This window comes from Xenopus laevis, chromosome 6L (genome assembly GCF_017654675.1).
Source record: "Xenopus laevis strain J_2021 chromosome 6L, Xenopus_laevis_v10.1, whole genome shotgun sequence".
Lineage (NCBI taxonomy): Eukaryota > Metazoa > Chordata > Amphibia > Anura > Pipidae > Xenopus > Xenopus laevis.
This window is the reverse complement of record NC_054381.1, coordinates 41,040,326-41,052,838: the sequence shown is the minus strand read 5'-3', so window position 1 is coordinate 41,052,838 and position 12,513 is coordinate 41,040,326. Positions and strand designations below refer to the sequence as shown.

Sequence of the window (12,513 nt, the reverse complement as noted above, 5' to 3'; positions counted from 1 at the left end):
TATTAGCCATAAAGAAGAAAGCACAATATTTTCTAGAAATGTCCATGTGCTTTTGACCATACAGTGGGTTTGTGTATTTAAATATACTGGATTTTAAAACAAAACTGGGTATGTTGAAATTGTTTTTAAATTTCCTTACAGCAGCAGCCAGAGTCAGAGACCGTTCATCTCTTCATCCCAGCTTTAGCTGTGGGAGCGATTATTGGAAAGCAAGGACAACACATCAAACAACTATCACGTTTTGCAGGAGCATCTATTAAGGTACAGTTTCTTGGTTCCCTTGTTAATATGCTCTTGAAGTTTATGTTTTCATGAAATGCATACAAATATCTGTGTCCTTCTGCATGTCACCTGTAGCTTGTCATCTAGAAAGCTTCCACTATACTGAACATTCCTTCAGCAGAGCTGTGCAGATTTATATTTTGGGTTCATATGATACAATTGTTGTGGTGCATTTTTCCCATGGGGGGGAATTGTCCGCTCATGTTTCAGGTTTATTATTGAATTATCCTTAACGGTTTGCTGCTAGTAGTTGCAGCTGCATGATTCCCATTAATTAAAATATAATGTGGAAATGCATTACTGTAACTTCCTTACTAGAGACATTGCATTTAAATTGTTGGCAGGGAAATTAAGGCTGCTGTTTTACTTGTAGGCATTTCCCATGTTTCATTGTGGGCAAACTGCTCCTGACAGTCTCATTTTTTGTGCCACACGACCTTCTGTAGGACAGTTCATACAATACAAATCCTGCCTTGTAGTCGGACAGAGAACACCAGATCAGCCACAGTTCACAATGCACTGTCCTCCGTGTTTACAACTAGTTTCTTTCCTTAATTCCAATGATGTTCTGGCTGTATTCTATTTTGTAATTGTTTTTGTTGGCCATGGGAATTTACTAAAATGTGTTGCTTTAGATTGCACCTGCGGAGGGACCTGATGCCAAACTAAGAATGGTGATCATCACTGGACCTCCTGAAGCCCAATTTAAGGTAGGTTAATAGTGTCAAGAAAATATGTTCTGTAAACATGTTCTACATTTTAATTAATTTCTAAAAAAAAAAAAAAAACTTCCTGATAAACAAAAAGGTACCTTGTACTTGATTCCAACTAAAATCAAATGAATCTGCATTGAGGCAAATTACAGAAAGACCATAGATGCACAGATAATATCCAACCAAAAAAAAATTTCATACAACATTTGGTGTGTGTATGGTGGGAGATAAGCCAACCGATATTGGCAGAAGACTTGGATATAGGTTGACTCGTGCCTTTGAAGGCACCCAAACATCGGCCACTGTTAGTGCTGAATAGTCCGATACAGGTAGACTTTCATTGTTTCTACCCATATATATCTGATGATTCGGCGTGTGTATTGAAACAAACAATCTTTCTTGGAAAGATCTTTTCCAGGAATAATCGTAATTATAATGTCTATGGCCACCTTTACTCTAAAATAAAATTGTCCAGGAACATAAAGCTCTGGAGGAGAGCAGATACTACTAAATATATTGTCAGGCATTTATTGTAAATTTGTTTTTCTGTTGGTTCTTGTTTCCATTTGTAAACTAACCGCTCATTTCCATTAGGCTCAAGGAAGGATCTATGGTAAACTGAAAGAAGAAAACTTCTTCGGACCTAAAGAAGAAGTGAAACTTGAGACCCACATTAAAGTGCCGTCATATGCTGCTGGACGGGTTATTGGCAAAGGAGGAAAAACAGTAAGATAACAGGAGCTACCTTTATTTTCATAAACTATGCACACCAAATCAATTTTTCCCTTTTTCTTTTTGGTCTGGGTATAGTAATACATTGGGACATCACATGTATTATAGCCAATGTCTAACAAGTTAATTTAGCGATATACTTGGTTGGCCAAACTCTGCTAATCTACTAAATTAAAAATTGGTGTCCAATAACTCTTTATAAATATCCTTTGTTATTCAGCATAAATGAATATGAAAAAAAAAAAAAAAAAAAAATATATATATATATATATATATATATATATATATATATATATATATATATATATATATATATTATACTGTCATAAGTCAATGGGACATGATCAGGCAAAACTTGTGTGTACAAAGGAACTTTTTTTAAAAAAGACGACAACCTTTTTATGCCATAATTTTACACCGTGCTACATATTCACACAATCATAAGCCGCTTAATAAATGTGTGATTTTTCTACATGGTGTAATGTGTCCTTAATGTAGCAATGTTTGCTATATGTCAACACTTTTGAAATGCATTTTTTTAAACCATTAGTATTGTGCCACTCCGTTCTGTCCAGACTGATAATCCATTGGGATTGCAGTGTATTCTCTTAGCATTGCCCATACGCTGCTCAGCTGTATAATTCTGTCAATGGTCATCGTATGGTCAGTACTGATAATTTATGATTCCCATTGACAAGTTTAGACACTTAAATGTTGTATTTTGAATAGGGGGAACAATAAGCAACAAAATGACCAAATTGCTATGTGTACTGTAGAATTTGGACAGGCTGTCATTCTGTTTAAAAGCCTCAGGAAATAGTGGCATAGGGAGGAGAGGCCAGAACATAAGAATTAGTTTATCATCCCCTGGTTTGTTATAGTCTCATAGTCTGTAAGCGGTTTTAATGTTACTGTATTTAAATGCTTATGTTTCTGTGTGCTTGTTATTCTAGGTAAATGAACTTCAGAATTTAACAAGTGCAGAGGTTGTTGTGCCCCGTGATCAAACACCAGATGAAAATGATGAAGTGGTCGTTAAGATAACGGGTCACTTCTATGCAAGTCAGGTATGTGCAGCAGATGTAGTGCTGGCCAGAGCCTCCATCTCTTGGTTTTCATTTTACTTTTAAACCCATCCAGTTCTATAGCACATGGTATTGTGATTGCTGCTACTTGCATTGGGGTTCAAAAACTCCTACCTGTGGGGGATTCATATACATTGACATCAATGGTATGGACCATGGGTCACTTGCAGAGGCAATGTGTACCCAAAAAAAAACACAGCCATATGCATTGTCCACAGATAGTCATCCTTCCCACTACTCTTAAGGTGGCCATACAGGGGCAGATCTGTTCATTTGGAGAGGTCACAAACAAGCAGATGCCCCCCTTGAGTGGACAATATTGGGCTGATCCAGTTGTGGGCCCTAGGGCCCAATGATTGGTTCACAAGGCCAGGAATGCAGACGGTGAGATTGAGGACCACGTTAATAGACTGATGTGGTTCTCAGTCTAACTGGGATTTTAAAGCCTGCCCTATCGACAGCTACCCAATTTTCAGAAGGTAACGATCGCGAAGTCCATCAGAGGGTTTCATATACTGGCCAATAAGCTGCTGACTTTGCTCTCGGCAGCTTTTCTCGGCCCGTGTATGGCCACCTTTACCTGCCACAGGTTGCATGGGCTATATGTAGCAATGATCACAGTCCCAATGTGTAGATTTTAAGCATTCCATAGCACCCATGTAAGTACTTTTCCACAAGCACACTGCATAGCCAGTTCTGAGTTTTGTAGATTCTGAATCTCTGTAGCCTTGTAGGCTTAATAATTGATTAACTGCTGGGCAACCACATTGTGGAAATTATGATCTTATGGGATTTGGACACATCCATTTTTGCATTTTTATTTGAAGAGATTCAGTTTTGCAGCTATAAATGTCTGAGCGAGGAGCTTAAGTAAATTGTAGAGCTGCCTGACATTACTTTCTGTTACCTAACAGCTTGCACAAAGGAAAATTCAGGAAATATTGGCTCAGGTAAGAAGACAGCAGCAGCAACAGCAGAAAACAGTGCAAAGTGGACAACCCCAACCGAGAAGAAAATAAAGGTTCAGGAAAATGGCCCTTCACAGAGACAGATGCCAGACCAAAGACAGACTGAGATGAAGACAAATTCCACTTCTTGTCCCTGCTATGTGGGAAGAATACCACCTAGCGCATCCCCTGTTTGAGGACCAGGCAACCATTAAACTGTCTCTGAGAATGTATTATTTAGGCTTTCAAAACTTTTGAAACCCAGCTTTAAAAATGGAAAAAAAGGCAAAAAAAGAAAAAAAAAAAAAAAAAAAGGTCCCCTTCACTTCCCTTTTGATCTATTCTCACAAGTTAACATGAACCTTGTTAGTCTTTTTTTTTATTGTTCTTATTCCCCCAACAATTTTAGAACTTTGTTTAATGAAGCTTTCTCTTATGAGTTCTGGTTCAAAAAGAAAAGGCATTGCTCTTATACGTCCAGTTGTATTAAAAGATAAATAGTGGAGGGTGGGATTACTGTTGGGTTAGTCGATGAAGGTTATTGATAAGATTAAGTGTTAGTCCCAGTGTTGAACAAGTGGCATTTTTTTTTTCTAATTTGGTTGCATTTTTACTTAACACTGCCATGAATAACCTAAGGGAAGTGTAGAAAGGTGTTGGCCAGGGCATAAAAAGATATATGCATTTTACTAAACTACCTCAGGCATTTAGTACCTCAATGAGAAATTGTTCCTTTTTGTTTTGTTTTTTTTTTTTTTTTTCGTTTTATTTTTTTTGTATTTTGTATACTTTATAAAGCTAATAGTTCTTGAGCATTTTATTTTTTTAATAAAAAAAAAAATAAAATATCAGCCAGCAGCTAAGGAGTTACTAATATTTGGTGCAAGAGAGCAGCATAAAACTGCTTGCTGTTGGCTGATGGGAGTAAGAGATGGGGCGTTGCCTCGGTTTTCCTGAGGCCTTTCAAACCATCATATATTGCTAGATAATTCAGTGAATGTTCAAAAATAAATACGGAAAGACACCACCATTCTGATATCAGCAATGCCGTTAATTTTTCTTTTACTATGGGTTGAAAATAAAGCTTGACGGTACTTTTTCTGGGAACAGGACACAAGGAAGTGATGGAAAGAGGCCGGCCGGGTTTGGGAAATTTTTAGGATGCAATAGACTGGAGTTTTTTGTTTTTTTTATTTTTACCTTTTTTTTTTTTACCCCTTTTATTAATTTAAATTTTTTTTTTGTGCTGCTTGGTTGAATGCAATGAACCCTTTGTGCCTTTGACCATCACTACCTATAACAATGCTACATTGAAACATTTGCAGCCCGTTTGAACTTTGCCATTCTGTTCAAAGAGCAAGCTTCATCGTCAGTTTGGTAAAAACACTTGATCTGTGGGAGCATATATATATATAAATTTATATATATAAATATATATTTTTATTTTTTTTATTTTTTTTTTCCTTTATATATAATTTTGTTTTTGTCACAACCATCTATCAATGCTTCCCATAAGATCAGCACATTTTACGTTCAGTTACCATGACTGGGTGGGGGGGGAGAGGGAACTGGGGAGAGGGGTCAAACACTCGTTTGATCGCGCAGAAGATAACGGCAGGCTTACGTTTACATATCCAGCCGCAGTAAAAAAAAAAAAAATTTTTTTTTTTATAAAAGAAAAAAAAGGGCCACACAAAGCCACTTGAAAGGTTTAAAAGCTGAATACAACAGTCTATCCCGGCTTAAAATAGCTACAGCAGGGTTTATGCACATTCTTTTTCATTTTCTTTGCAACCAATCATGAACCCTTTGGCTGCCAGAGCGCCGCATGACTCTGGCAGCCAAAGGGTGAACACAAAAGGAAAGTCAAAAGGCAGGGACAAAAGGAAAGCTACCAAATTCTTTTAATTTCAGAATGTAAATTGAATGATGATTGTGGTAATATTACACATTCAAGTTTCTTCAATAAACTCCAGTCTACCTCAGTTTTGAATATGTGGCAACACATGGTGCATAAAGACTGCTGTGTGTGTGCGCGTGTGTGGTCTTCACAGAGCCATGCAATTTACCTCTGAACCTTTATTTTTTTTTTTTTTTGTGATGTTTTTGTGCATGAGATGATCACAATCACCATGCTGCACTGATTTGAGGGGCACAACTAGCGAAAACCATTTGTTTCATCATTTTGTTGATCTACCTCTTAGATTCATATTGAAATAGAGGCATTTCTGCATAGACTAGATAATTTTTCCCAAAGATCATTGTTGTACAGATTAGAGATTTTTCTTCTTCTTTTTGAAAATGGTCTGAAGTGCTTTTTTTTTCTTCTTCTGCATCTATACTAATTTGGTTAAAATAAAGAACTCAGAACCTAAGTTGTAGTTTTAAGAGAAACCTTAATTTCTTCTTTTTTTTTTCCTTGACGAGAGTGACTTCATTTAGTGGTTAGAATTGTTTCTTTTCTTACATTGATTAAAAGAATACTGAACTATGAAAAGTCATTAAAAAAAATAGCATATTGAACTTTAGTTGAGGCTTAAGTACTGGCCCAACTTTCTTTTTCTTAACATGTTGAAGCAGACATAACTTGATTATTTTCCATGAACTTTACTTTACAGATAGGTGCTGCATCTACATCTGCTGATTTAAATACTGTCATATCTCTTTAAATTTCTAGACTGTTAGTGTGGTAAATCATGTTATTTTCAATTGAGACTTGGTAACTTGGAGTATTTTGGCAATAGCTACAGTAGAAAGTTATACTGTAAATGAATTAATATCAGCAAAGCATGGATCATATTTCATCTGTAATGTGCCCCCAACGCAGCTCCACTTGCCAGATGCCTCTGAATGGAATAAAGAGTTTAACTCCTAGACTTTGTGTCTTGTGTATCTGTTATAGGCTTGCCTTGTTATCGCCCACAGTGTCCCCGTAGTAGGGATGCATTGAAACCAGGATTCGGCCAAATTCTTGTGCCTGGCCAATCCAAATCCTAATTTGCATATGTAAATTAGGTGCAGGTAGGGAAATCTTAGGACTTTTCGTCACGAGTTTTTCCACTTTCCTGCCACTAATTTGCATATGCAAATTCGGTTCGGTATTCGGCCAAATCTTTCACCCAGGATTCGGGGATTTGGCCGAATATCAAATAGTGGATTTGGTGCATCCCTACTGCAGTGTTGGCTTTTGTTGTTCACAAAGCAACCCACACCCATCAAAAATGATCTGCACTTCCAACAACAGATCAAGCTCTCATACACACGTCAATAAAATGTAGACTTGTATGATTTCACTACATGAACTATACATACCAACCTGTTGGTTCAATGGGGATTTCATCTGATGCACCATATCTGAATAGTTAAAGGAGTGGTTCCCTTTAAATTAACTTTTTAGTAAGTCATGTGCAGGTTTCACATAGATCAGCTGCTTAAGTACATGGGATGATTTTGCTGAGAATTTGGCTGACTGCTGTTAACTGCAATAAGTTTCAATAGAATGATGTGCAGAATTGCAGAAGCTGGATCTTGTTGCTAGGATGCAAATTATGCAAGCAACCAGGCAGTGGTGTGAATGGCAGTCAGGAAGATGAATAAGGAAAGGACCCGGTTGTGGCCTCACAGAGCAATAGTTCTTTGACTGCTGGGGGTTAGTCAAAGTTGTAAGGATTCAGAAAAAGGCAGCAAATAATTAAAAAGAAAAATGCTGAAAATGAGCCTTTTTATAGCATACTAAAAGTTCTTGTAAAGGTGAACTACTCCTTTAACGAAGGGCCGTGGATCATGCAGAATTTGTTAGGGTAAGAAGAGTGATTGGCATGAAAGGGGATTGATGTCTAAGAGAAACACACAGGGGCGTAACTATAGAGGAAGCAGACCCAGTGGCTGCAGTGGGGCCCAGAAGATATTGGCGGCCCCATGAGCCCCAAATAATGATCAATTTCAACATTTATTGGTAAAACAGGGCAATATCTGTATATGTTGGGGGCCTTAAAATTATTTTGCTGTGAGGCCCAGTAACATGTAGTTATGCCACTGCACCCAGTCAAATGCCAAATCTCTCTCCATCTGTATGTTTTGTGGAGGGGGAAAATCATGAATAAACTGAACTATGTTTCAGTCAACCCAACCTCCTGCAGCAAAATCCACATTTGGAGGTAAATCTGTACGAGTTGTTCACATTGTCTGGTTAGTGATTTCAGGTTAGTTGGGTGCCCTATCAAAATTCTGACACTTGATAAAGTAGAAGACCCCAAAACCCTGAGCACCCATATCCTGGTGTGCCTGAATGCTATGAATTGTGTTACACTCTAGTCTCCCATGCCAGGATGGAAAAGATTGCTAGTAATGGATACAATTGAATTGAATTATTACATATGGTAATCCTCTGCCCAGCATAAGTAAATATATATTATAGGCTAAATACACTGCATTTACAGTTTAATTTAACCTCCAGCTCAAATCTACCTGCTCTTCTGCCATCATCACATTCTCCTCCCCACCCCTGGACAATTTCTTGCAGACACATGGTAATTTACCTAAAAAGAGTTCTTGGCATTATGTGAACAATAGTTGTCTAAGAAAATTTATAACTGGTATTGAACCTGTATCTAAAATTACGGATTAAGATGCCGCCAGGTCTGAAAGCTGATTCTAGAAAACAAACCTATTGGCAATGTCCAACAAGCTGTTCCCATAAATAAGAGAAAAGCATTGTGTTGTACCCAACACAGTAATAGAAAGGGTCCATCTTTAAGCTACAAACCTGCAACTCATTGGAGCTTGGAATGGTTCAATACCCATATCAGGCCCTTGGAAACTCATCTGATTTCCATGTACTTTTAGCACTAGGCAGCACTTTACCTCTATGGGTGTAACTTGCTGTGCTTGAAAATGTCAGCAGCACTAAATATACATTATAATTCAAAGCAAAGCCATTCTACTAATTTCTATCCCTTAAAAGAGAATTAAACCTCCCACTATGTTAAGTCCCCACTGCCCCCCCCCTCCCTGCCTCCCCTCTGTACAGTCTTACTCCAGAATTCAGTCCCCTCTTGAAATAGTGACTACACATGCAGAGTGAGCACAGTAGGGCTCCCGGGCACCATCTTCTTCTCTTCAGCAATCTTCTTGAAGTGAGAGTCATAATGGCGCACGCGCAGTTGGAGCAATCTTCCATTTTGCGACAACTGCGCAAAAGAGACGGAAATCACCGAAGGGAAGGAAGATGGCGTCCGTGAGCTCCGCTGTGCTCACTCTGCATTTGTGGTCACTATTTCAAGACAGGATTCTGGGGTAAGACTGTGCGGGGGGGGAGGCAGAGAGAGAGTTGCCAATGGAGGGGGGCGAGTGGGGACTTGACATCGCGGGGGGTTTAGTTCTCCTTTAAGAGCAATGGCAGATGCGCTTTGTTGCCCGCAGAAAACCTATGCTTCAATGGACTAAAAATTTGAAAATGACTTCCCCTTCAGATCACTGCAAGTAAAACACGTTGCTCACGCAGATGATCCACCTTAATCATCGGAAATTGCCTTCCTTCTCGGTTTCCTGCAATTAAGCCGGATCACCACGAGTAATGTGTTTTACTTGCAGCAATCGAAAGCTTTCTGAAGGGGAAGGCATTTTCAGGAGATTTGCTGTTTGCAAAAGCATTAGATCTGGGGTCCTGAAAGCAATTATGGGCTCCACCTCATGGAAAGCTATGACTAAATGCACAAATACTGTATATGTGTCAGTAAGTCTCTGCTACCTGTATACCAGTATCACATACATGATCTAATACCACAAAGGAAATACCCAGGGGCTTTTGGGACATGACAGGGAATCTATTGGACCTACAATGCTCAGTTCCACAGAAAGCACAATTTATTACTTTCTACTGCCTACAGATGCCCCCCAAATCAGCATATATACACATAGGGGAAATATGTCAAATAAGATCAGAGTGCCCTCTACTTTCAGTCTTCAGCCTGACTCTCAATAGGAATAAAACCACAAGCCAATATGTAAAAAAAAAAAAATTTAGAAACTGGTGATGTACACGCACGTAAAAACAATAAAAAGAAAGGTCCAAATAATACAGATCTATAGTGTAAAGTACCAAAATTTGTGAAATAACACCAATGTGTTCCACCAAAGATGTTTATAGGAAAATGAATAGGATAAATCTGTCACATCCTGATCTGGTAAAATCCCCAAATATGACTCCAGACAGTATATGAGCTCCCTAAAGGTGTGTATGTTCTGCTTGTAAGCTTCATAACAGCACAGATTCAGTACTAACTGTGATCTTAAACTCCATTATGGTACTGGGGAATAACTTCAGGGGCCCAGCCCCCCCCCCCCGGTGAAAATAATTTCTGTAGCACCTCTGCACAAAATTGCACGTGGGAGGGAGATTTAATGGTAATGTTCTCCCTAAGTTTATAAGGTTGTGTGCACAAAAAGGAATAGTGTGCAAATGTATGTGCCATTCCCACATTGAAGGCCATGCCCCTTAAACTTCACCCACATTAAAGTTTGTCTTTACAAGATTTTAAGCAGAACCTAAGCTGCAGTATTTGTTCCCAATCTGACATTATATCAGGGTGATGTTACTAATGAGAAGTTGGCACTGCAGGCAGTGGGTGTTGATACCTCAAATACATTGGCGCCCCAAGCTCAATTTAAAATCAGTGTGTGTTAGTACATTGTATAATAAGAAGTTGTGTGCACTGGCACACCAAAGGGATTCTGTCATGATTTTTATGATGTAGTTTTTATTTCTAAATGACACTGTTTACACTGCAAATAATTCACTCTACAATATAAAATTTCATTCCTGAACCAGCAAGTGTATTTTTTTTAGTTGTAATATTGGTGTGTAGGCAGCCATCTTATGTCATTTTGCCTGGTCATGTGCTTTCAGAAAGAGCCAGCACTTTAGGATGGAACTGCTTTCTGGCAGCCTGTTGTTTCTCCTACTCAGTGTAACTGCATATGTCACAATGGGACCTGGATTTTACTAGAGTGCTGTTCTTAAAGTGGCCATACATGGGCAGATTAAAGCTGCGGATATCGGTCCTTTAGACTGGCTCAGCAGCTTATCTGCCCATGTGTGGGGCCTCCCAATCGATATCAGGCCAAAAATCAGCCAGATGTCAATCGGTCAAGTTTGATTTTTTTTTTTTATATACGATCCAGGACCACATCGGCTAGTTGATGCGGTCCTGCAACCTGTTGAAGCCCGTTCGTAGTATTGTAATCCGATCATTTGGCCCTGGCAGTTAGTGGGCATATCGGGTTAAGATCCGCTCGTTTGGTGACCTTGACAAACAAGCGGATCTTATAGTGTATGGGCACCTTTAGAAGAGAAATTTTGAGAAATGGATTTCAGTGCAGAATTCTGCTGGAGCAACACTATTAACTGATGTGTTTTGAAAAAAACAGGTTTTCCTATGACAGTATCCCTTTAAGCAGTTAGAGGTTCTGGAATCCCAATCACATTATAAATTAAAGTCAGTAGAAACTGGCACAACAAGTACAGTATACATGCAGAACAATTGATACTGATACCACACGGCAGTATGTACAGAGAGGCAGCATCACATATACCAGGGGTCCCCAACCTTTTGTACCCGTGAGCCACATTCGAATGTAAAAAGAGTTGTGGAGCAACACAAGCATGAAAAAGTCCCCTGGGGTGCCAAATGAGGGCTGCAATTGGCTATTTGGTAGCCCCTATGTGGACTGTCAGTAGGGATCTCTGCTTGGCACTATACTTCGTTTTTATGCAATTAAAACCTGCTTTCAAGCTTGGAATTCAAAAATAAGCACCTGCTTTGAAGACCCTGAGAGCAACATTCAAGGGGTTGGAGAGCAACATGTTACTCACAAGCTACTGGTTGGGGATCACTGACATACAGCACACTGTGAGAGGCAGCGGGTACCGGCCCCGAAGCATCATATATACAGTAAAAGGCAGTGAGTACTAGCCCCCAACACTGACAAATTTGTCCAGCCAAAAAGCAAGTGATGTTGCAGTCTATAATGTTATCTCTATTAGCTCTCTAAAGCTCCACCTCCAGTCTTCAAAAACATCAGCAACTAAAAGACACAGTTAACCCTACAATTATATCAGCCTTCATACATATATGCATGGAGCTCACCTTCTGTTACTCATTGGCTCATATTCCATTCTGTTTTCTTATCTTCTGGTATATTCATTTACTTTTGTGTTTTCCTTCTGTTTTTTCACTTCTTTTATGTTTATTGCCACCTTTGCTTCTATCCACTTTTTTTTATTATTTTTTCAATTTCATTCAATACTTGCCTATTTGTTTTCTTTCCCTACCATCTTTAATTTTCCCCGTCCTCTAACATCTTTCCACTTCTGCTTTCCACTGCTTTTCCATTTCCCATCATGTATCGACACCCAATTTTCTTTTCCTTCCATTCCTTTTATCTTATACACCTTTCCTATTTATTTCCCACTGTCCATTTTCTCACCATTTCCTTCTTAGGAGCCATTGTTGTTGTTCTTCTCTTTTTGGTCTCCTCTCCTTATGTTTCTTTTTATTCAGACCACTCCTTTTCACCATTATCTCTTTCTTACCCCGCATCTCTTTCTTATGGTCCCCATACACGGGCAGATATAAGCTGCCAACAGACTAAATTGACAGCTTATTGGGCAGGGTATGGGGCCATCTGATGGGCTTCAACCAAAGAAGAAAACTGCAGGCACTCACAGATCCCACACCACCCCATCTGCACAAC

The 12,513-nt window shown here is 39.0% G+C and overlaps 1 protein-coding gene across 3 annotated transcripts in view; it reads left to right on the top strand.

Annotated features, from left to right (window-relative positions):
- Nucleotides 1–6,633, top strand: part of igf2bp3.L (insulin like growth factor 2 mRNA binding protein 3 L homeolog) — a 75,228-nt gene extending 68,595 nt beyond the window's left edge. The window contains exons 11-15 of one of the 3 annotated variants that reach the window (XM_018266309.2): nt 145–261; nt 918–992; nt 1,590–1,721; nt 2,681–2,794; nt 3,727–6,633. In XM_018266309.2, coding sequence (XP_018121798.1) covers nt 145–261; nt 918–992; nt 1,590–1,721; nt 2,681–2,794; nt 3,727–3,831 — 543 coding nt within the window. In that variant the 3' untranslated portion in view covers nt 3,832–6,633. 3 annotated transcript variants of the gene reach the window in all.
- Nucleotides 6,634–12,513: the final 5,880 nt, after the last annotated feature.